A 25,975-nucleotide genomic window follows, 5' to 3' on the forward strand; every position below is an offset into this window, starting at 1 on the left:
TGGTGATTTACTCTGTGTATGTTTTATAAAAAAAATAATTTGTGCGTCATGGGACACTTCTATAAAACCGTCCCCAAGGCGTTAGCTAGCCCTACAAAAATTTAAAATCTACAATGTTAAATTGTGACAAAATTTTTATTTTTTTAGGAAAATCATAAAAAAAATATATTTATTTTTTATTATTAAAAATAAATCTCAAATTTTTCAAAACCTCATTCTTACCTCTTTTCACCACTGGAAGTTCTTCGATCCTCATCCCTCGCTCCTTAGAATTCAAAAACATAAATGCTCATACAATATGGAATCGAAGCAACAGATTATGTGTCATCTCAACTGTCCAATATCGACAACAGACGGCTGATGTGAACTATTCCATTCATTCACCATTAAATAGAAAAGGCGGACGCTCACCATGAATGGCTGGCTCCTCCCTTGGTAATAATCCAGGCAATCGGGGTCGTGGGGGATCGTCCAAAAAAATTCTGCAGTGGCATTTTCTATCTCTCTGGGTCCCACCTCTACTAATGCAGCAAGCAAAATTTATTTTGATGCATTGGATTGGGCATCTCTCTTGCACTTGGACTACGCCCACTCATCATTGAAAGCGACTAAATTGTTAGCGGAATCGCTCGGGCACCATAACTCGACCCGGCCCCTCCCCTTGAAGGTTGCCCACCCTATTGTTTAATTGCTACATAAAACTCTTCTCCTTCACTAATTACGACTGAAATATATCACACGCTTTTGAGAGGGATGTTGATTGCTCGACAAAGAGTGGCTCAATCTATGGTGGTGGGCCCATCCCCAAACTTTGTAATTCCTTTCATTTTGTTTTGTGGGACCTTGTCAATGTCCCCCTCCAAAGGGTAGGGTAGGGTGGTGTAGTGCTAAGGGTATGTGTAACCATCCATCCGCATGTAATTTTATTGTGAGTATTCATAAAAATTTAAAAACGGGTAAGGGCTCGTCAGATTTACCCCGAAATATTAACACAAAGGCAAACGGACACAATTTCTACATCACTGTGCAAGTCGCCACATCAAGAATCTGAAATACGACAGACAACCTCACTGTCTTCTCAAGGAAGAGAGAAGAACCCATGCTATCCTCCTTCAACCCTGCTGCTAGAAACTCCCGCTTTCTCTCTCATCTGACCCCTCTCTTCGATTTCCTATCCAAACCCATCTCCACCAGCCCTCCTCCAACCACTGAACAAATAGCACGACTCATACTCGATCAAAAATCACCCTGTGATGCTCTCCAAACCTTCACATGGGCCTCCAAAATCCCTCACTTTCTTCACACTAACTCAACTTATAGAGCTCTAATTCACAAGCTCTGCTCTTTTTGCTCTTTCCCCACTGCAATAAAAGTAATTAGAGAGATACCCATCTCTCTAAAATCTCCTCCAAGTGAAGATATCTTTCTCACTCTTATCAAAGGCTATGGAAGTGCAAAAACGGGAAACAAAGCCATACAAGTGCTTGATCTTATGACCCAGTGTGGTATCAAGCCATCTCTCAAGGTGTACAACTCAATCCTCAATGTCTTAGTGAGAGAAAACATAGACTTGGCCAGGGATTTTTACAGGCAAAAGATGATGAAATCTGGAATTTTTGCTGATGAGTACACGTTTGGGATATTGATGAAGGGCTTGTGTGCAACAAATAGAGTTTCTGATGGGTTCAAGCTCCTGCAATTGATGAAAAACCAGGGAGTCGAGCCCAACCCGGTGGTGTATAATACTCTAATTCATTGTCTCTGTAAAAATGGGAAGGTGGGTAGAGCCAGGAGCCTGATGAGTGAGATGACAAAGCCCAGTGATGTCACTTTCAACATTCTGATATCTGGGTATTGTAGAGAGAGAAACTTTTTGCAAGCCTTGGTCTTGTTTGAGAAGAGTTTGGCTGTTGGGTTGGTCCCTGATGTGGTTACAGTGACAAAGCTCATCGAGGTTCTGTGCGAAGAAGGTCGGGTTGCGGAGGCCAAAGAGGTGCTGCACAGAGTTGAAGAAAGAGGGGTTTTGCTTGATACGGTTGCATATAATGCTCTGATAAATGGATTTTGTAGAGCTGGTGAATTAGTGCATGGTGAAAGTGTTTTGAAGGGGATGTACAGGAAGGGATGCCTTCCAAATTCCAGGACTTATGATGCCTTAATCTCTGGTTTTTGCAGCCTGGGAAAGTTTGAGTTGGGTCTTAATCTTTTACATGAAATGACGAGAGAGAAAATCAGACCTGAATTCTCCTCTTTTGAGGCGCTGATTAGAGGATTTTGCAGGGGAGGAAGAATGCAAGATGGGCTTGAGGTATTGGGTATGATGGAGGACATTGGGACTAGCAATAGGGTGGTGAAGAAAGAGAAAATGGGTGTTTATAACACTATAATATATGGTTTTTACTGCGGGAATAGAGTAGACGAGGCTTATGAGTTTCTCACCAGGATTAGGCCAATTTTCACTAGAAATGTAGATATGAATCTTAGAGTTTTGGATTTATGCAAGGGTAGCAAGATTGAAGAGGCAATTGGGGTTTTTGATGAGATGGTTGGTGAAGGCAATGCACCCTGTGTTATTGTGTATGATTGTTTAATTGATGGGTTATGTAAAGAATGGAGTGTGTTTAGGGCATTTGGGCTCATGAATCAAATGGTGTGCAGAGAATTTTTCCCAAATTTAAAGACTCTCAGATCTATAGTTGGTGGGTTTTGTATGGAAGGAAATGTCAAGAGTGCTGCTAAATTCTTAGAGGAAATGGCGGAGAGAGGTTACTGCCTTGATGCTGGTGTTTATAATATTTTGATTGATGCTTTTTGTGAGAATGGGGATTTGGTTAATGCTCAGGGGATTTTGGAGAAAATGGTGAAAAGGAATGTTGTTCCTGATTCTTTTACTTGGAAGTTTTTGCTTGATGGTATAGGGGTAGATATGGTTGGGGTGGAGATTTTATGAGAGAGTAGCATCATTGTACTTCCATTTTTTATCTTTCGCTTCCGTTCCTTTGGTTTTTTGTGCGAGGGTTTGCCAGCAAATTTAAATTGCCATGAAAGGATAAATAGCTCATGTATTAACACTTCCCCATGGGAGACATCATATGAACTGCTTCAGCACTTCTCTCTCTCTCACACACAAAATGTATACTATTGTGAAAATCAGACCACCGTGGTCGAGTTTTCTTTGATTTGTTCCGAGGGGAATTGAACCAGTCTTACCAGGCCATATGGCCAAAAGCAAGAGAATTGATTTGTAGAATAATTTTTTCCTTCTTTTCCTTCTTTCAGAATTAGAAAATCGATGCCCCAAATACCAAGCTAAAAAAATCAAATAAAACGACAGAAAAAATTAACAAAAAAAGCCTCCCAACAGAGTGTTTGGAACTTGGACTCTGCCCTAGAAGCAGGCAGGGTCTGGGTCTGGGTCTGAATCAACAAGTTGGGCCCCATCGAGACTCCAAAACTAATAACAATGAGATTCCCAAAGTTTCTTCCTCAAACCCGTTACCCTATCAGGCCACTTGCTTGAGACAGAGTCGGACTGAGCAAGTTTCGAAACACTGGTCCAAACCGTAAGGTCCTAGGGTAGCAACCAGAAAAACAAAAAGAAGAGTGCAAAATCCATAAACTCATCAAACGTAAGGCTGGCATACATGGGGAGAAGCTTATCTGAGGCAACAGGCGGACTCCTGCCTGCCCAAACAATTAAAAAAACAAGATGCACAAAGAGAATACATACATAGCAAACAACATTTCAACCCCCCAAAGTAGAACCAAATAATTCCAATATAAAAAATCCTCGATGAACCCCTTACCTCTTCACCACCCAAGAGGCAACAACCTCCTCCTCCTTCAAACTCCTCCAAGCTTTTTTTCACGGCCATAGCCTCTCCCTAACCCATCTTCTGAAAAATCCCTGAAAAATTTGGCATCCTATTCACATGCCTGAGGGCTTGCTCAGCTACTTGCCGAGTCCTATAATCCCCATGTCTAAATGCATCAACAAGAGCTGAGGCCACAGCTGCATCCCCCGAAACCTCAGCAGCCACTTCCCCCGACCTCAACACCCTTTCCAACGCCCAAACCACTCTTCTCCTAAGCACCTCTGTCTTCCCCTCTTTCAATATCTCCAACATTGGCCCAACTGCCTCAGCCTCACACAAGGCTTGCACCCCTTGGTCAATATCAACCCCATCGTCCAAAAGTGTAGATAGGGCCGCAAGGGCAGCTTCCACTACTGCTTCATTGCCATGGTCCAAACAAGCTGCGAGCTTCTTCACTGAATTGCCCTCAAGCAAACAGAACGTCTCCCTCCTCGAGCATATTCCTAAGTGCACCGGGCACGTGCCCATGACCTCAGGTTGCTTGTAAAAGCATGAAAAAAGAACACCGCATGGCCCTGGTCTTGGGACCTCAGGAATGTTTGTGAGCTTCCTAGTCTCGGCCGAGAGGTTTTCAAGGGCCATGGCTGAGAGCCTCTGAACCTCTTCTAGCCCGTTGGCCTGAAGATGCTCGGAAAACAAGCCCACAAGATCGTGCTCTTGAGCCAAGTCTAGAGCTTCTTGGTCCTGCCCTATAACAAAAGTAAGCCTCGTCAAGATTCCAACAAGCCCAGTGAGGTATGAGGTCACAAACCTAGACCCACGAGTCTCGCCTCTCCTTAGTTCCTTGATTTGCAGTATGATGGCCCGAAAAGCCCCTTCTTCCAAGAGGCTTCTCGTCAGGCCCGAGTCTCTAATGGGGAGGTTGGCGAGAAGCATGGCGGCTGATGCTTGCTCCTCTGCAATCCCGCCTCGAGCTTCTGTGACCACCCTAACTAAGCCACCGAGCTGCCCTGGAGCAGCCCTTAGGGCATCCGCGAGCTCTTGGCCCATGTGAGGTGCAAGGTTGTGAAGGAGCCTTATTGAGGCCAACCGTAGGTCTCTCTGTGAGGCCTCAATGAATTGTATCAAGCTTATTGTGGCCCCTGATGTTCGAATCGCTACCACCACTTCAAGCACGGTGGTTGGGGAGCTTGTGAGCCCAACAAGCACTTGGAGGAGCTTGGACTCGATAGCAGGGCCTGTATTACTTATGAGGTGGAGGAGGTTGTGTATAATGTCTTCAGATACCAAGGTTTGGCCATCAGGGCCTAAAGGGATGGGTTCAAAGTTGGAGGCCGAGCTCACGACATTAGCTAAGACAGTGGCGGAAATCTCCTTGAGCTTCATGGGGAGCTGGTTGATGCCTACCGTGAAGAGGTCCTTAATGAGAGGGGGAAGAATGCCAGCCTCAACAAGGATCTTACCCCCAGCCTCGCACGAGGAGATCTGGTTGAGGGCCTTGAGTGCGGCCTCGCGGGCCTGAAGGGTTCCACTTTTCATGATTTCCACGAGGGCATACCCCACCATCTCGGCCACAAAGGTCTTCACATCATTGCTCAGGACAACCTCCCCGAGGTGTGTGGCCATGGAAAGTTTGGTATCTGGGTCACCTGCAAAAGGTTCGTCAAAGTGAGACCGAGCAAAATATCTTGATAAAATTCACAAAAAGAAAATCACATTATCTATATAAACCATAAGAGAATGAAAGCTCCAAAAAATGTAGAAAAGGGCCTAGTGAATGTGCATAAGAGAATAAAGTCAATAAGCAGCTGCAATCCACCATACTCAACCAAATTGATCTAGGCACTCAACAGATTATAAACCCAATTAGATCCAACTCGAAAGAGCGATAACCACTTCCTCATATAATCAGAGCCCAATTAGTCTTATAGCTTGGGTTGAGGTAAGCTCTTTGTGGATGGCGCACGATTTTTATTTTTTTTGAACTTTGTGCTGAGTAAAATGGAGTATACAAAAAATGAGGCCACCACTCAGACAGATGCCCTATACAAAAACCCCGTAGGGCCCAAAAATGCTATACAGTGAATAGAAGGAAAGCAATGCACCCTATTAAGTATCATCCAGAATGACTGTGTTCAAGAAGTTGGCAATAATTCTGTGGTGGAGTTGGATAGGGCTCCCTCCTTAGCCAAAGAGTCAGTAGCTGTGTTAGCAGCTGTGTTAGCTTCCCTAAAAATGTGCTGCCAAGAGACCCAAAGGCCCCTGAAAATGCGTTATATTTCATGGGCAGTCAGCAGAGCCGGAGGCTCAAGTGGTGACATTTTTTTTTTTGAACGTGTTAACCTTTAATAGAAAAGAGGATGAGTACAAGAGACCTTGGCAATCCACAGAAAAGGATGCTCGAGGGAAAAATGTCCAAAAAACAGAATCAAAATCCTCTTTTAAGAGATTATAGTAAGACACAAACCTAGAAAAACAGGTTGATCCGCCAAGGTAGGCCCAAGTGGTGACATTCTGATAGTCTCCTTTAACTAGCAGTTCGGAGCTCCAGTGGGGATGGCGCAAGAATTGTGGATGCAGCTTAGAATATTAACACTTCGTATAGAATGACAGACCGGGATTCGTATAGCTGACCCCAAATAGTTGTGAGAAGGCTCTAATGATGATGATGATAAACTTAAAATATTAACACTCCATGCTTTCTTCCATTCCATTAACGACTTGACACAAACAGCCTAGATATTTGCATCATGTAACATAGTGCAGGTATCACAGTTCATTTCCTGTGAAATATGAAAGACAAAAGGGAAAGGAAATCACAGCATTTCTTGAAATATAGATCCACCAGTTCATAATTCACCGAGGGGATCACCGAAGATGCCTGAATTTCTAAAATCATAGGGATCACTTTGGTTCTATTAACAAATAAACGCCACTGAACAAAATTCCAAAACAACACTAGCTTTTGTTACGATTTTTTTCACAAAAACAATAAGATTTTATACAGTCCTAACATACGAAGAAACATGCCATTATATACAAAGAAAATGTCCTCAAGAAGGAGTGACCCTGCATGTCTCAAATTCAATGTAGAGTAACCACAACAATCTAAAAATTCCAGAGTCTACGGCCTCAGTTTAAGATATATTTTACATTTTGACAAGTTCCTCACTTGTCTGGACAAAGATTATTACTAGCAACTCCCTAAAACATCACAGTTCTCAGAGCTCCAATATGTCCCTGTTGATAAATTAAATAAACACCTGACCATCTTATACTAAACCGTCCTCGTGCTCAACGGATCTGGGAATCTTTTTTAAGCTATTTCTTAGATCAGTTGTGACCTCGTCAGTTGGTACCATTTGCTGTGTTGGAAGCACTGCCTATTGTGGATCCTGTGGGGGCTATGGAAAGAGCAAAATGGAAGAATTTGCTCAGGCCTTAGGACATCATGCAATAAATTATGTGAGAAGAATATAGATTTAGTTATATCTTGGGATCAGATGGCGCCTTCTTTTCATGGAGTGAGAGCCACAAAACTTAAGACCAAGGGGTTGGGGCGGAAAGTCACTCTAGACTGTGTCATCAGTGGCCTCCATCACCACCTGAGCCCCATCACCACCTGAGTCCCATAAGCCTAATTTTGCAGGGAGATGTGCCTAGCACGGGAGGGTGAGGCCATCGCCAATAGTATGGTAGAGTTCTAAAATCCCTCTAGAGCCTTACTGCCCAAAATGACTCTCTGAACATCCATCTACCACTCTCTCTCCTCAAAACAAGAGAAGAAACCTCTCTCTCTCTATCTCTCTCTCTCTCTCTCTCTCTCTCTCTAAAACCAACTCTCTCTAAATCTCCCTAGCCAAACCAAACCAACACCATATCCTTTCCCTCCCCCCCCTTCTCTCTCTCTCTCTCTCTCTCTCTCTTTCTAAAACCAACTTTCTCTAAATCTCCCTACCCAAACCAAACCAACACCATATCCTTTCCCTCCCCCCCCTTCTCTCTCTCTCTCTCTCTCTATATATATATATATATATACCTCAATAAATCCCTTAGACCTCTTTACCCAAACAGAATTCAAGAACCCTACTCTCTCTCTCTACCAACACTCATAAAGCTTAGTCTCTTTCCAAAATCCTAGAGTCCTAGTGTGCCAATGCTCTATCCATCGTCCTTTACCAATAGTAAAATTCTTCGAGCAACCTATCGGTTCCAAATTCTTTCTTCCCCAAAGTCTGATCGTTCCACTCTTGTCAGCTGCCATTTTCTTCCATACTCTTGTCATCTTCGCCATTTTCTTGTCTTTCTTTTTCCTCTTTCACAAGCTCCCTTGCTTTTTCTCTACATTCCCGATGGAGAGAGATATATACAGAGAGAATTGGACTCTAGAGTTTCTGGGTTTTAAGAGAGAGAGTAACCAGACTTTTAGCCCCTTTTGGGTTTGAGGGGCAAGACTGTTAAAAGGGTGGTGTTTTTAAAAGAACTGAAAAACTTGGGTGGCGGATTTGTACAAAGAGAAATGAAGGTGGCGATTTTGAAGTTACCCAAAATTTTGGTAGCAAAAGTGAGGTTCTACATTTCTTTTATTTGCACTTCGTTAATCCAAGTGTACGATGCATACTCTTTGACATTAACACATGGTTAATATAAAAATATTTATTTTTCTATTTGCACATGTGCATTTCTAGACACACACACACATACATATAGAAATGAGCCTAGTGGCACTGGCTATCATGCTATGTTCTGAGGCTTTTGGCATCTAGTTTTGTGTTACAAAAGACAAGTCAAGATGTATGAAACATTCAATTTATAAATGCTCCAGAACACAAAGAGGAGGTAAGAGGATTGCTAATTTGCCACGGTCCTACAATGTTATGAAAAAAATTGAGAACAATTTCAGAACAAATATGATATAATATAAAGGATGTTCAACTCAAGAAATATTTCCATATGTCTTTGCAAACTGTATATCAGAAGATAATAAGACTTCATTACAGGTCACGTAGTAGTACCAGGACATGGGTTTTTATATAGGTAATAAGAGCAACTTGTGGTAACTATAAACGAATAAAAAAAGAACTTAGAATTCAGAACAGATCAAATTCACCCATGTTGGAATTTTAGTAATATATTTCAGGTATGTCAATCCTAAAGCACTCACAAATGCTGTTTTATTAATTAATTACATCTGGTTACAAGAATTGAACCAGAAGACCTCTGATTCTCTGAATACATTGAACTACAGATTGTCCAGTGAAGAAAAAGAAGTAAAGGAATGAGCTCAAAATACCCAAATAGCATTGCCTATTGCATGGTAGAAGTCTTTTTCTTCAAAGTTTCTGTATGCATTTGTTCTTTCTCTATGTGCGGCTTTCTTTGTTGTCGGTGATCTTTTTGTTTCTCATAATTTATATTGTCAATATTTATGTCCTTTTGTGAAATTCATCCTTTTTGCCCGAATATTAAACTTCGAAAATGGTGGGAAAGGTTGAGAAGATGGTTAAGAGAGAGCAGAGGCTTTTTGCCTAACTGCCAGAGACAAATAGGTTAACTCCTTAAGGCATCTATCATAAAGGGTTAAAATATGATTTAAATGCTTGAGGGTCAATCATTTTAATTCCTTCCCATCTAGTGCAATTGGCATATGACAAAAATGTTGACAACAGTTGATGATGAAACTCTATTTTAGCTGCAGTAAAGATCAATTTCTAACCTTTGTGAGTGCTCAATTTTTTATGATTTTCTCCATTTTTGTGCATTTTATGTAGAGGAATATTTTGGTATATTTGGACCTCTTTGTTTTTGAAAGACATATTTGGACTCTATTTTATAAAAAATTGGCCTGAGATTTCAGGTTTGGAAGAAACTCTCAATCATGGCCGCAGTTAAGCTTGTTTAGTTGAAAGTGATTTCTGACCTTTTTGGTGATATTTTAATTTATTTGAATGCTTTTTGCTATGGTTTCTTCAAGTTTGAGCAAGAGTATGAGTTTCGCGGTTAAGCCCTTTAATACTGTGGTGACTCTAAATTTAGTCCAAATTATTGGATTAACACCATAATCAGAATTCCAATGTTATATTTGACCTTTTGTGGTCATGTTTGAATTTATTTAAATAGTTTTTTGCTTTGATTTCATGATTGTTTAGTCTCTTGAATATATCCAGCATTTTCGCTGCAGGCAAGCCTATTCAAGTCTAGGGAGATTAACAAACACCCAAAACAGTTGGTTTATTACTAATCTTTGGCTTTTAAACCATCTTGATCATTTTTTAACTTTATGCAAAGCTTGTTGCTTCAATCTCGCATAGATGTTCTATCATATGACTGAATACTCAAGTCACATTCCCATCATGGTTAAAGATTTTGGCATCTTTAATGTTTTATGCACTAGTATGACAGGATTTCACTGCAGTTAAAGACTTGTTCATAATTTTGTATTAAAAAAGCATGCAAAGCAACAGGTGAGATGCAAAATAATTTCAATAAGTTCTGGCATAAGTATTTGATAGGGTTCAAGGATGACAAAAAAACTGGGGAAATCTCAAACATTTGCAGCAAAACTTTCCAGACAAACTACCATTATTGACACTCATGAAGGAAATCTAAACAATGAAGGGTTTAGCAATAAACCAGGAAGTTAATTACTTTTACTCAATTGTGATCACACATTATCAAAATCAACCTATCGAAGAAATATGATGCTGAAAAGCCAAAGAATTTCACGCTTTGGTTGCACATGCATCGTAACAAGCAGTACATTTGTTATTCTTGATCACTGCTACAACCAGTGTTGATACGAAAGGGATATATTTTTTTGATGTATGATACATAAGGGATATATTTACAGGAAAATCTAAAGAAATAAGTGTGGATCAGTTTCCAGATAACTCCACTTGATCAATATGACGTTCCCAAACTCAATTAATAGCTCAAGAACAGTGGAACTGAACTTTTAACAAACCACGAGGATATGACCAATAAAAGTTGAGAGAACATAGAAAAGGGGCAGTTTTATTAAATATAAAAAAGAAATTATATCCCTCATATATAAGGGGTTTCAAAATGTGTAAAAGGACTAAACTACAGATCGGGAACTTTAACTAATATTAGGAAATACAAATAATATAGAATATAAACAATGCAGACAACCTCTCACAATACATGTGTGGATGTATACAAATATAGAAGAATATATAGATTTTGGTAGCATGGGCACAATAAGGAAAAGCTTAAAACAATAAGCATAAAAGAAAAGGAAAATTAACAAAAAAAACCTTTTGTTATATCAAATTTATAAATTTCCCATATATTTTATATTTCACATTTAAGTCCCATTTTCTATAGCAAATATAATAATTTAAATTTTAATCTTTTTTTTCTACGTATCTAATTGAGCTCAAATTATGGGCATCCATTATTCTCACTATAAATCACTTGTAAAAAATCACCATCATCATCAAAGCCTTTTCCTATCTAATTGGAGTTGGCTGCACTAATCCAAGTCCGTCATTCTACTTTATTATGGGTCATGCCCTCAGTGAAGCCATAAGTTCCAATATTATTTTCCACTACTTCCAACCATGTCCTTTTGGGTATACCCCTTGCCCTTTTTGAGCCTTACACTTTAACTAACTCGCACTTCTTAACAAGTGTTGTAGTGGGTGTGTGCCACACATGCCAGCCCACTTAAGTTTACTTTCTCTCATCTTATCGCTTATTGGTGTCACACCTAAATTCTCCCGAATATATCATTTCAAATCATATCCCTTCTTGTCTTCCCACTCATCCATCTCAACATCCTCATCTCAGCTACTCTTATTCTATGGGTATATTGTTTTTTGACCGCTCAACATTCCACCGCATAAAGTAAATCTGGTCTCAAAGTTATCATATTGAACTTGCCCTTCAGCTTCATTGGTATGCGGCGTCATATAAAACTCTGGTTGCACGCAGCACATCTCCACTTCGCCCACCCAGCTCTAATTCTATATACAACATCTTCCTCAATCTCTCTATTTTCCTAGATTATTGACCCACGATATCAAAAGTGCGCTACAAAGTTAAATAGAAAATATTATTAATTTAAGTAACAATGACCAAAATATGCCTACAAAGTTCTTAATTTTAGGGGTATTTTGGTTATTTTAATTATTTTAAAATACCATTTTGATATTTTTTACAAATGTAGGATGGTGAGAAATATGAACTGCCAAAATTAGAGCATAATCTGATATGTAAAAAATAAAATAAAATTAAGAAAAGATATACGTAGTCATAGAGTGGCACTTAAGTGTGAAATATAAATATACAAGATTATTTTTTAATTTTCATAAAAAGGGTGAATTTTTAGAAAAATTCACAAAAGAAAATCGTGTAAGAAAAGCTTAAACAGTGGGGGGGGAAAGGAACAATTCAAGGCACAATTATGTATCTATGGGGAATGTATAAATCCTACAAAAAAGAAGACTACAGTATAGAGTAAGGAATTTGGAACGGAAATTGCAGAAAAATAAAACAGGATTTTTCTGAAATGAAAAGGCATGTAGAATTGGCGGAACCCATTTCAAAGCAAAACCTGTTTCAAACATAATTTGGAAACACATTTACATAAAGGAAGATAGAAAAAATATTGAGAGAGAAAGTAGGTGGAGAAGTATGGAACATCTACCTGCTTGGAAAATTAAAAAATTATGGTGCACTTATTATTTATCATGCATATGATGGTAATACAACTCTAGCGTGCACACGGGCGTGCACGCGTGTGTGTGTGTGTGTGCGTGTGTGAGAGAAAGAGAGAGAGAGAGAGAGAGATATTCCAAATATATAACGTCTAAACATACAGTAAAGCTCTTTTTCTCCTCTATAGTGGACTACTGCCCATAGAACTTCTCTTTCTTTATTCAGTGAGCATCCACACTGTTTCTAGAAACAGCTATAACGGGCAACTTCTAAATTGAGGTACTTTATCTCAAGTTATGGTACTTTCATAGATACATGAAAATTCTGGGCTTGCCACACTAATTCATAAAATTAATATTGTTTTGGCCAGCATGATTGGCTCAAAAACATAAGTGACCTATCAGGTCCATGTTTGAATCTGAGCTTCCAACATATGCATGAAAGAATAAGGACATTATTAAGTTCAACTCTTTCTTTTTTCTTTTAATAGTTTTGAAGTTAAACCATTGATGCTTTCATGTTAAAGAGAGGCTTGGGTTCAACCATACCTACCATGGTAAATAATATACTCATATACAAAGAGTTCCTGATTACAAATCAACTTCAATACAGAATACATATAGTTTTTGCTGAGTCTGGTTTTAGGGGTTTCAGGGCTCAAAACACATCCCAAATCACTGGAAATACATTTTCCCCTCAGTTCCATTAATTTGGACATTCAAAAACAGTGCAGATTTTGTGATCTTTGAAGAATTTGCAGTTTTAAAAACAGTACAAGATGGACCATTTGTATGGGTCAAAATTCCTTCTTTTTTTTTTTTTTCTTTGTTTTTCAGATTCATGATCTTGGTGGTGGAGATAATAGACCTGTTGGAGCTTTAGATCCAAAATCTATCCCCAAGATGGATTTTGGAAGGCTCAACTCAATACAATAGATGCGGCCCAGGACACACCCAAACCATGCCCTTCACAATATTGATTTCCCAAGAATCAGATATACATGTTTTAGCAAAAAGGATAGAAATCAAACAAAAGAACAAAACTGCCATAAATAAATAAATACAATAAAAAAATAAATGAAGTAGTACATGCTAGACAGCCTTGAAATTTAATTTATTCAAAAAAACATGTGGGAAAACTAAGAAATTGCAATGAAGCTGAAACGAAAAACAGAAGAAGAGATCATGCAGTTCTCCGTAGCGAAATAAAAGGGGAAAAAAAGAAAAGCAAACTGCAACAAGCAGCAGAACATAATAGTTTCATGACCAAAATTAAGATCTCTCCTCATTTTAGAGCCATATTGTCAGGGATTGAAATTAAAAGAAAAAAAAATGGCAGTAAGTACCTTCAAGAAGGAGTGTCAGAAGCGGATGCAGTCTACCATTTTCAGCCATCTGCCTCACATTCTTCTCACAAGTCTCCAGATTCACAAGTGTTTTGTCAGCCTTCTCCACAGTCAAAATATTCTCTGATTGGCTACTTGTCATCCCAACTAATATGAGAATTGCGCCATTCACTGAACCAATCTTCTCACACAAGGATTCAGACGTTGATAGCTCGTACAACAAAGATACAGCCAGCTCCCTTTCTTCAGAAAGTTCATGCGATAAGAATTTTACAATAGTTCGTATCGTATCACCCGTAGCCATAGCTTCCTATTAAATAAAGGAGATGAGTTGCCATATGTGCAATTGTGCATACCATGTGCCTGGTTAATTAGGTCCAAATTTGTGCTTTTAGGCAAATATGGACTATGCAAAAATAACCAGCATGTGAGAGTATATTATACTCTCATGGACTGTGTGAACCCCAGAGTCCGTTAGGTTATCACCATCTTTGAAGAAAATGTGGTGGAAAGAGTGGGACCCATCAGAAGATAACAACGCCAATGGTGGGTCCAGTCTTATCACTCTTCACTAGCATTCATCAATTCAATGCAGGTGATGACTGAACAGACAATGGGTTTTTCATACTCCATTTAGATTATTAGTATACTTTCATAACAAGCCAAGCATGCCACAACCTTATTGTCCGCATCCTCTTCTGCCACGCTACGAAGTGTTTCAAGTGCTCTACACCGTACTTTCTTGCTGCCACTTTTTAACAGATTGACAATATTGGGTATCAATCCAGCATTACGGATTGTGTGCTTATTGGATTTGCTTTTTTCACAGATGTGTTGCACATATTTTAAAGCATGCAAAGCATCATTTTCTGGGCTGTTAGGTGATAATGATGAAGCAGCAATTTCAAGTTTAACAGCTTCATTTCTCGCAGTCCATTCTTCAATTGTATTTCGTAAAGCTATACTAGGTTTCAAATCTGTGCTTTTCAATTCCTTCGATGTCAATGGGCAAATTGGCGGCCTTCCAGTGTCTATGCACTCCCTGAACCACTTCTCAATAGCCTCTCGCTCAAATGTTTGGCCATTTTCAATAGTAACAGGATCCCGGAATACTTGTTTCGTAAGAGGGCAAATAAAAGAATCAAAAGGAGGTTCAATATGCCTTCTTTCAAAATGATAGCTGTCATCAGATTGACTGCCATTGTCGTAATTCATCTCCCAAACTTCTGCCATCTTCTGAGGGAAATATATCCTGAAATGCCAAATTAGGACATGCCCTGGCTAGAAGTATATATAAAAGTAAAGTAGCAGGAATCAAATATTTTTTCTTGATATTAGGATTCTGTTGAGGTATATCAGGATGACACATTTTACTCATACGAAACCTTCAGAAAAGAAAACCTTTAGTAAATATAATGTGACAAAAGTCTCATTTAGCACACTAATGTTTAATTTACTCAGTACCTCAAAAAAAAAAAAAAAAATTCAAGTAATATTAAAACACAACGATCATATATTGCTCACATCTTTCTCAAGAAGATTTTGAACATACTGATAAAAACTAACATACAAAATGCCATGACAAAGAAAGGGTGAAAACAATCCCAGACAGAGAGAAGGCTATTATTCAGTGCAAGAAAGAGATAATTCAAGAATGAAAGAGGAGAGTAGAGGCCAATAATGAAGCAATAGATTTTCTTAAGAATCACCAAACATTTCAGAACATCCTGGAAAGGAGTCATTTTGTGAAGATGGTCAATTCCTTCTTACTCGAGATGTTTGAGCGATTTTCACTATTAGAAAAGATCGCCTAGATTAGCAAATTACAATACTTCACCTACATCTAAGTTCTAGGTAATTAATATTCGCAAATTATAAAGTTATATACGCATAAAGAGTCTGTTATTCCTTCTTCTTCCGAATGGACTTTAATTAAGGCACAGACCAGAACTGGCGCCATCTTTAACAAAATGAACCTAGAGGCACATCCCATTCACATAAGCAGGCTAATATTCCTCAAGTAAGCAGACCAAGACGGAAATGCTATGTTTGAAGTCGGAAAGAATATTGAACTGGATAGCTTTTTTTCTGTTGACTAAGTTGCATTTCATAAATTTAATTGAGCATTCAGGTAGATTCAGATAATACAATATACAACTTCCATTTCATTATGATGTATAAGTAACGTTAACCATGGAAATCACAGCAATCCATCAAGTTTCTCAAAAACAATTATCAGAATTCAAGTGAGGTTCAAGACTTCAAAGAGCAGATAAGAGTTGGAATTTACATTTCGGGAGATGGGAGTTGATCATCTTGTGGACCTGATCTCCGATTTAGCAAATATGGTGCTCTAGGAAAGAACATCTAGGCATGCCATAGTTGTGTGTGTGTGTAAGAGAGAGAGAGAGAGAGAGAGAGAGAGAGAGAGAGAGAGAGAGGAGGGAGGGAAGGGGGGGGGTCTCGAGCTGGTAGTTAGGACATCAAACGTATCCAGCATACAGGTATGAGACGTTACAGAATATAGTTCAGAAAGGCCACAAAATGTTGTGTATTGGTGACCTTCTAGGATTTTGTGCATGAAATAGGTATGAAATCAAGGCACCAAAGCCCCTCAAATAACAATAGAAGGAATTTGAAGCTTGCAAAATCTCCAGCTAATTTCCAAAAGATGAATTAATGGTGGAGTAGGCGCCCAGAGAAGTGATTGACTCTACCTAGGCAAGCTCTCTACATCTTTGATGCTCAGCGTATTGGTCAATAGATTTTGAGGCTGATTTCGTTGATATGATATATGTGTCAGAGAGGAACATTTGGTAATCAAGCTTTTTTGTCAGCTTTAGGATATTCTTAAGAATCGTAGTTTGGTCAGTAAGCTGTTTAGCAGTTACATCAAAGGCAGTCTTTAATATGCTTAAAGCTACTTAAGGCAAATGCCACTTTCTTCCACACCAATTGTAGGTTGGATGCCCCATTTCCTCCGTGATTACCAACAAGAAAAAGCACATATTATAATAACCATGATAAAAAACAAATACAAAATTTGATCACAAGCAATTTTCTAGTGAGCAAATTCATTGCAAATCAATCTTACTGTCACCCAGTTCTTGTTTATATTCCCAGTTTTCAATTGTCCTAATTGTATGCCGTTTTATATTGCAAACTAGTGACCAACTTCTACAGAAACGTTATATCTAGTGAATTCGTTTTTGAACTGACATATACCAAGGAAGGAATTGTAATTCCCATCCTTCTTTTACACTTGTTTCTGCCCATCGGGAGTGAATTTACTCTCCATTTGGCTTTCAACAATCTCAGACGCAGATTGATATGAAAACTTGACTCCATATCCCTCAGTGAATTCTAGAAAGAGTTAACCTAACAATTCAGAGAGTTACAGGGGTTGCACAATTATACAGTTATATCATTCACTTAATCGCAATAAACTACAAACTAAAAAGCACAAATAGAGAGGGACATGGAAGGGAGAGAACGAAATTTATAATCACACAGAACAAAAAGCAAAGGGAGAAACCTTTTGAGGCTCTGGAGTGAGTCCAAATCACCTATCTAAATGGAAAAACCGAACTATAACCCTAGGTCTAATTTAAGAACCAGTATCAGACAATAAGCAAGCCAGACCCTCAACTGCTTTCTCTCTCTAAAAACCAACAAAAAAGAATTTCCAACCTTTAAATCTTAGCTTCTCGCGATTTCCAGCACAAAACCCTAGAAAAGTTATCCAATTTCATTTCGAAGAGCTCATAAGAAGAAGATTGGGTATGTATGCTCCCATAGCCGGCCGCCCGCCCGTGAGAAAACACCACGCACAGGGAAGTGAATTCTCTCTCCTTGCCTGGAGTGCGCCCGGTGACAAAGTTAAGAGAGAGAAAGCGCTGCAAGGAGAGGAGAAAGAACGCGGAAGAGAGAGAGAAAGAACGCGGAAGAGAGAGAGAGAGAGAGAGATGGGAGTGGTTGGGGGCATCCATTAGGTGAATTTGTAAAGAAGTGAGGAATTGGTCAGAGAGTGGTGGAGCCCATGAGATGAACTTGGACCTCCCTCTCGGTTTTAGACTTCTCTCTCTCTCTCTCTCTCTCCCTTCCCCCGGGTATCTACGCTGCACTCATGTCGCTCTGTTCTCTCCAGACTTCTCTCCTGTTTCTCTCTCTATAACGTCTCCCTCCCTGGAGCTTCTCTCTCCTGTTCCTCTCCCTATAACTTCTCTCTCTTAGCCTGTTCCTCTCTACCGCTGCTGCTAAATGCTTTCTTCTCTCTCTCTCTCTCTCTAAAAAAAGCTTTTATGAAGAAGGGTGGGACCCCGTTTAGTAGGAGATTGGCTTCTAAGCCACGCGACGGTGAGCACCGTAATTATGTGAGTAATTTGTCCAGTGTGAACTTTCCATCTGAGGCCCCCAATGGACGCATCAGATTTAATGAACCTTCTCAGGGGCATCAGAACCGTCCGATTCGATGCATTCACTTCGGGTTTTACTCGACAAAAAAACTCGTCGCCGTCTCGAGTTTGGAGAGTCGGATTGTGGCGTCGTTGTTACGTGGAAAAAGATTATACTGTAGAAATACGGTGCATCTCTAAAATTCACATAAAAACGTGTTTTTTGAGTTGAAAAACTTTACAAAGATCATCTTCACTTCCAGACTAATCAAGTATCATTCTAATTAATGCCATTCAACCGGCAAGGCCTTCCATTGAAGATATTCTTGGGCAAATATAGATTCGATCAAGATTTGTTTTTTTGAAGTACCAAAAGCAAGCATGATGTCCTTATAAACATAAAGTCATATATATATATATATATATATATATATATATATATATATATATATATATATATATATATATATATATATATATATATATATATATATATAATAATTTAAAATCCTAAAAATAGTAAATATTATAACCCAATATTTAGATTGTCCATTTTTAATTTTTTTTTAAGTGTTTATAGATTTGATTGATCAACATTATTTTTTAAGCTTTAAATTTCATAAATAGATGTAAAAAATAGATTTTTAGATCATCATAAGAGTTTCCAACACCAAAATCGTATCTTTTAGCTGGATTTAGAAGTGCGTCTTACTTTCATTATTTAAGTCTAACACCTTATACAACGGACACCTTTGTTGTAATTTTATAATTTTGAATCTCAATAAAGGTAGGAAAAAGTTTATATGAGGTTGCAACTTTATATTATAAAAATAAGGCGCACCAAAAAAACCACTAGAAAAGAGTGTTCCAAAATTGGAAAACTTTCCTATTGGTCATATTATTGGTCATATGGTATAGAGAAAAAATGAAATTCGAGTTATAAGAATAGTCATATTGTAACAAATTATATTAACCGTCTATTTCAAGTTTTTGAGGTATTTATAGATATGCTTAATCTACATCATTTTTTAAATTTAAATTTTTATAATTAGAGTTGAACATTAGTTTTCAAAGCACCATAAAATCTCGACAATAGAATTACCGGCAAAATTTAGAGGTACTCCTTACGTGTAAAACTTACACAAACCTCACCCATCAGGACAATCAATAACCTAAACCATAAAGTTATGAGAGTCCACGTCTACATTGGCATTTGCGCTATCCAATTATATTGTACTTCCCCTCCCCTATATTTGAAATTCCAAAAACACATTTTCAGACATATAATATCTAAATTAAATGGATGGTGCAAAAAGTGGCCACACACTCCTAAAACACTAGGTCCAAAGGCTACATACAATGTTTTTTCTCTTTTCCATGTGCCAAATCCTGATTTTTCAATTCTTATTTCCATCAATTTCAGGTTGGAAAATATTTTGACAGGGTGTAACCCTATCAAATAAGTAAAACCTCATCCCAAAACTAATTGAAAATTGCAAATTTTGCTATCAGAAAAAATTTAAATCAAACATTTTGGTCTTGATCATTGTGGTTGTGAAAAATAATAATTAACATTTCAAGCCAAAAAATTAGTGTATATTGTAACACATTGTCAAGACCGTCCTTTTCACCCTAAAAAAAAGTGTTCATTGATATGTAAGATTTATACCATTTTTTTAGCTTCAAATTTCACAATCGGTATTGAAAATTGATTTTAAAACCATCATGGGGAGATCCAATGCTCAAAGTGCTTCCTGGACGAGGATTCAAGGTGAAGCTTTACTTTGTTTTAATAAAGCCCAGGCCTTATAGAAACTCTAGCCTTTCAGATGTTAACCGTAGCAATTCCCTGGAATTGACTTCCACAAGAAATCCATTACTCTTATAGCATGTGGCAACAGGGATTTCTCAATTCCGGTAGGAGTATTCAACTTAATACTCCTATCTCATAAAACAAGATTTGAGGTGGTGACAAACTGAGAGAAGGTCCTAAATATCATAGTAACAGTATTTTGTGAGTCAGTAGACTCAATAACCGGCTAACTCACAAACGCCCATCTTTAAGATGAACCCCGGAATAGGAAAATTTTTAAAAATATATTTTTTATGTTCGACCGGCTAACTCAATAACCGACACAGTTTCGATGAGTCCATGTAGAAATGAGTCCACTCTTAAAATTCTATTTTTGAGATGGATTTTCAGACCCAATTTTTTAAGAACATGTAAACTCTAACATGGAGATCATGAATATGAATAAATAAATAAAATTTTTTTAAAAAATAATAATAATGCTACGAAGAAAACGTCAATTGCTTTTAGATGGACCACCCATTTGCATCCATCTTGAAGATGGATGCCTTATAATGCAGGGGAGCAAATGTAGAAATACGGGACCCGACACATAAAACAATTTACCTTTGGATAAAAGATCTGTATAAAAAATAGGTGTTAGAGGGAGCCCGCACAAGAATAGTATGGGTCGGGGGACTCATAAAAACCTTGTCCAGAATCATATCCTCGGAATAAGATTTGATTTGGAATTCTAAAACAAAATGCTTCAGATTGCCATCCATTTAATGTGGGCATTGCAAATTTGTTCTTAACAAATTATCAAGAAAACAAACAAACCCATCAAAAATTTATTTGAAATAATAGGTAGTATCGAATATAGATAACTAATGATCTAAACCTAATTTGAAGTAGGTCATCTAATTCACATCTTCCATTTCCATTTGAGAGAGAGAGAGAGAGAGAGAGAGAGAGTATATTTAAGCACTTTTAAGTTCTAACTAAATCTGCCAATTCTATTTAACACAAGCAAACAGGCTAACCTTGTCACTTTCAGAAAGACAATAATGCGGGGCACTTTGGCTTGGTGCGCTTCCCCATTTTTTAATGGACAAATTTTGAAGTTAGTCCCTCGTGTACACCAATCTAACACAAGCTGAAAAAAAATACACCAAAAGGCTAGACAAGCTGACCAAAACAATAGGCTAAGGGGGCCGAAAAACAAATTGGCAAGCTTTCTAGCTTCCCCTTCTGCATAATACTTATTAACTTCCTTCAGTCCAAACTATGTCCAAACTGTCCATTCTGGATAGATAGACAGCTGAGATGACCCTAATCATAATGTCACATCTTTATACTATTTTATTTTTAATTTTGTTTTTATAAAATATATGGCGTCCACTCTTTTTTAAACCCGCATTTCTAAAAAAATATGAAAAAGATATTCTCTATAAAATAAAATGACCAAACTACTTCTATAAGTTTTAAAGGGTATTTTAGTTATTATATTTTTTAAAATTTTTTATTATATATTTTTTAAGTGCATCCCATTGAGAAGATGACACACACCGAGTTTCATATTCATATAACTTATAGAAAAATTAGATATAAAATTCTCTGAGATGTCGGATTTAGATCAAACAGCCAATAACTCACTTGATCTAAATTGGATGGCTGGATAGAGAAGTAGATGATCAGAAACATGAACCTATATAGATGTGCACATAATTACAAAAGTAGATCTCTCCCATCTTTGCCTCCATATTATTTCTATGGATAGTTATGACCATATGCATTATGGTTACGTAATTACAAAAGTAGATCTCTCCCGTCTTTGCCTCCATATTATTTCTATGGATAGTTATGACCATATGCATTATGGTTTACTTCTTCTTCTTTGCCTCCATATTATTTCTATGGATAGTTATGACCATATCTTCTTCTTCTTCTTCATCTTCTTCTTCTTCTTCTTCTTGTTATGACCATATGCAATATGGTTTATGACCATATAGTTATGACCATATGCATTCTTATCTTCTTCTTCTTCTTGTGACCATATGCAATATGGTTTATGACCATATAGTTAGTTATGATGTTATGACCATATGCAATATGGTTTATGACCATATAGTTATGATCATTCTTCTTCTCCTTCTTCTTCTTATGACCATATGCAATATGGTTTATGACCATATAGTTAGTTATGACCATATCTTCTTCTTCTTCTTCTTCTTGTTATGACCATATGCAATATGGTTTATGACCATATAGTTATGACCATATGCATTCTTATCTTCTTCTTCTTCTTATGACCATATGCAATATGGTTTATGACCATATAGTTAGTTATGACCATATCTTCTTCTTCTTCTTCTTCTTCTTCTTCTTGTTATGACCATATGCAATATGGTTTATGACCATATAGTTATGACCATTCTTCTTCTCCTTCTTCTTCTTATGACCATATGCAATATGGTTTATGACCATATAGTTAGTTATGACCATATCTTCTTCTTCTTCTTCTTCTTCTTGTTATGACCATATGCAATATGGTTTATGACCATATAGTTATGACCATATGCATTCTTATCTTCTTCTTCTTCTTATGACCATATGCAATATGGTTTATGACCATATAGTTAGTTATGACCATATCTTCTTCTTCTTCTTCTTCTTGTTATGACCATATGCAATATGGTTTATGACCATATAGTTATGACCATATGCATTCTTATCTTCTTCTTCTTCTTATGACCATATGCAATATGGTTTATGACCATATAGTTAGTTATGACCATATCTTCTTCTTCTTCTTCTTCTTCTTCTTCTTCTTCTTCTTCTTCTTGTTATGACCATATGCAATATGGTTTATGACCATATAGTTATGACCATATGCATTCTTATCTTCTTCTTCTTCTTATGACCATATGCAATATGGTTTATGACCATATAGTTAGTTATGACCATATCTTCTTCTTCTTCTTCTTCTTGTTATGACCATATGCAATATGGTTTATGACCATATAGTTATGACCATATGCATTCTTATCTTCTTCTTCTTCTTATGACCATATGCAATATGGTTTATGACCATATAGTTAGTTATGACCATATCTTCTTCTTCTTCTTCTTCTTCTTCTTCTTCTTCTTCTTCTTCTTGTTATGACCATATGCAATATGGTTTATGACCATATAGTTATGACCATATGCATTCTTATCTTCTTCTTCTTCTTATGACCATATGCAATATGGTTTATGACCATATAGTTAGTTATGACCATATCTTCTTCTTCTTCTTCTTCTTCTTCTCTTCTTGTTATGACCATATGTAATATGGTTTCTTCTTCTTCTTCTTCTTCTTCTTCTTGTTATGACCATATGCAATATGGTTTCTTCTTCTTCTTCTTCTTCTTGTTATGACCATATGCAATATGGTTTATGACCATATAGTTATGACCATATGCATTCTTATCTTCTTCTTCTTCTTCTTCTTCTTCCTCTTCTTCTTCTTCCTCTTCTTCTTCCTCTTCCTCCTCTTCTTCCTCTTCCTCCTCTTCTTCCTCTTCTTCCTCTTCTTCTTCCTCTTCTTCTTCCTCCTCCTCCTCCTCTTCCTCCTCTTCCTCCCTCTTCCTCCTCTTCCTCCTCTTCTTCTTCCTCTTCTTCCTCTTCTTCCTCTTCCTCTTCTTCCTCTTCCTCCTCTTCTTCCTCTTCCTCTTCTTCTTCTTCTTCTTCTTCCTCTTCTTCCTCTTCCTCTTCCTCTTCCTCTTTTTCTTCCTCTTCCTCTTCCTCCTCTTCCTCTTCCCCCTCTTCTTCCTCTTCTTCTTCCTCCTCTTCCTCCTCTTCTTCCTCTTCTTCCGCTTCTTCCTCCTCTTCCTCTTCCTCTTCCTCTTCCTCTTCCTCTTCTTCCTCTTCTTCCTCCTCTTCTTCCTCTTCCTCCTCCTCCTCCTCCTCCTCTTCTTTTGTTTATAGGTATTTACATATTTGCTCAAGGGCAAAGTATAAATTTTTGATAAAAAAAAATCATTTATCAATTATAGTTGAGAATTATCCACATAAGGTCTTACATCATCCACAGGTAATATTAGTGATGTAAATTAAGATGTAGTTGTTAAAAAAATTTAATTTAATTTTTTTTAATTTTATTTTTAGAGATTGTATGGATGTTTTATTTTTATTTATTAGTCTTTTATCTTTTAATTAGAAAGGTTTTGTTTTTATCGTGTTTGGGTTTAAGCAAGGAAGTATGAATAGGAGAAAGGATTTGCTTCCTTTTTAATAGATAAAGATAAGACGTGTGGCTTTTGGAAGTTAGTGTTAAAACTTAAAAGGCAGGCAAGCAGGCCGTGACGTTTCAAAGAAGCTCGTCTTTTTCCAAGAGGATAAACCTCGAAGCCTTGATGTTTCAAAAGGTTGCTCTTTTACAAGAGATAAACCTTTGTACGTTTTGTTTTTTTTTGTTTTATTTATTTATTATTATTATTAAAGGACGGATGGTCCTTTGGTGAAGTGAGGAATCCTTTATAAAAAAGAACGATTGCATTAACGAAAAATAAAGTTATTTTGCACACAAAACTCTTTTTGTAGGTATTTTTTTGGGTAATGATAGTAAATATACTTTAATTTAAGTTTAATTAAAAAAAAAAATTCACACTTTTCTTTATCTTGTCTACACCTTGTTTTTTTTTTTTTTTTTGAATCAAAATGACCTTTATGGTACTTTTACTACCGTAAAACTCTGGGCATGACTGTGAAGCCAATTACGGTACTTTAAGTACCGTAAAAACTAAAACCCATTATATGGCATTTTAAGTACCATAACTAACCCATCTTATACGGCACTTAAAATGCCGTAAATCCTTTTTTGAATATGTTTATCTCTTTCATCTCTAATTCGTTTTATGATTATCTCTTCTTTCTTTCTCTAATTCTTTTTAATATTTATCTCTTCTTTCTCTCTCTAATTCTTTTTTATCTCTTCTTTCTCTCTCTAATTCCTTTTTATCTCTTCTTTCTCTCTCTACAATCTCATCATCGTTTCTTTAGATAGATAATCTCCTCTGTTTTGCATAGCCGAAGTCAATGTTTGATTGTTCTCTCTAAAGAAACGATGATGAGATTGTAGAGAGAGAAAGAAGAGATAAAAAAGAATTAAAGAGAGAAAAAAGAGACAAATATTAAAAAAGAATTAGAAAGAAATAATATATAAACATAAAAAGAAGGGTGCAGTTTGTATAGAGCCTAGGCTCTAAATGATCAAATTAGAGCCTACCTTCAAATAGTGTCTAGAAATGTGATTTCAATATTGGAAATCTTTGTGATACACTTAAAATATATTTTTATATTTATTTATAAAGTTTAAAGCTTCAAAAATAGTGTAGATCGACATATCTATGAAAACTTGAAAATTCACGGTCAAAAAATGCATTACAAAATACATTATTTTCAAAACTTGAAATCCATTTGTTTCGCATATCCATGCATCTTGATGCCGAGATGATCAATTTGAAGATATTTGGGCATCAAAACAACCTCTTCTAGTGAAAGTTTTGAAGTAGGCTCAAATTTGATTGTTTAGAGCCTTGACTCTATATAAACTTTTTTTCCTAAAAAGAATTAGAGGTAAAAGAGATAAACAAAATGAGAAAACAGTTTACAGGTGCCGTATAACATGGGTTAGTGTTTACGGTACTTAAAATGCCGTATAAGGGTTAGTGTATAAAATGCCCTCAGTATTACGGTAACATGGGTTAGTGTTTATGGTATTTAAAATGTCCTATAAGGGATAGTGTATAAACTGACCTCAATATTACGGTACTAAAAGTACCGTATAAAATTCCCTAAGTATTACGGTACTTAAAGTACCGTATAACATGCACTAACTATTCCCTAAGTATTACGGTACTGTATAACATGCACTAACTATTACGGTAATACGACTACCATGAAGGTT

General features: G+C 37.2%; 2 protein-coding genes across 5 annotated transcripts; one reads left to right on the forward strand and one right to left on the reverse strand.

Moving 5' to 3' along the window:
* The first annotated feature begins 478 nt into the window (after positions 1–478).
* Positions 479–3,108, forward strand: LOC18445511 (Pentatricopeptide repeat (PPR) superfamily protein). Its single transcript, XM_006855648.3, has one exon. The coding sequence runs from the start codon at positions 1,100–1,102 to the stop codon at positions 2,948–2,950; it is 1,851 nt and encodes a 616-aa protein (XP_006855710.1). The 5' UTR covers positions 479–1,099; the 3' UTR covers positions 2,951–3,108.
* A 482-nt stretch (positions 3,109–3,590) lies between these two features.
* SAUL1 (senescence-associated E3 ubiquitin ligase 1) lies at positions 3,591–17,694 on the reverse strand. Of its 4 annotated transcripts, none has more exons than XM_006855649.4 (4): positions 17,533–17,694; positions 14,521–15,075; positions 13,843–14,152; positions 3,591–5,464 (listed from the first exon to the last, which is right to left on the reverse strand). In XM_006855649.4, exons 2-4 carry the CDS (start codon positions 15,073–15,075, stop codon positions 3,885–3,887), a joined length of 2,445 nt encoding a protein of 814 aa, XP_006855711.2. In that variant the 5' UTR covers positions 17,533–17,694; the 3' UTR covers positions 3,591–3,884. The 4 variants fall into 4 exon arrangements, with proteins under 4 accessions (XP_006855711.2, XP_020529967.2, XP_011627534.2 ...); XM_020674308.2 differs by having other exon boundaries at positions 14,521–15,078; XM_011629232.3 differs by having other exon boundaries at positions 14,521–15,094.
* Positions 17,695–25,975: the final 8,281 nt, after the last annotated feature.

This window comes from Amborella trichopoda, chromosome 9, assembly GCF_054954075.1.
Source record: "Amborella trichopoda isolate Santa Cruz 75 chromosome 9, AtrichopodaSantaCruz75HAP2 v2.0, whole genome shotgun sequence".
NCBI classification, from domain to species: Eukaryota; Viridiplantae; Streptophyta; class Magnoliopsida; order Amborellales; family Amborellaceae; genus Amborella; species Amborella trichopoda.

Coding starts and splice junctions, on each gene's coding strand:
- LOC18445511 (XM_006855648.3), top strand. CDS start 1,100: ATGCTATCCTCCTTCAACCCTGCTGCTAGAAACTCCCGCTTTCTCTCT.
- SAUL1 (XM_006855649.4), bottom strand. CDS start 15,075: ATGGCAGAAGTTTGGGAGATGAATTACGACAATGGCAGTCAATCTGAT. Junction 14,153..14,520: donor AAGAGGATGCGGACAATAAG/GTTGTGGCATGC, acceptor TTTATTTAATAG/GAAGCTATGGCTACGGGTGA. Junction 5,465..13,842: donor TCTGACACTCCTTCTTGAAG/GTACTTACTGCC, acceptor AACCTTTTGCAG/GTGACCCAGATACCAAACTT.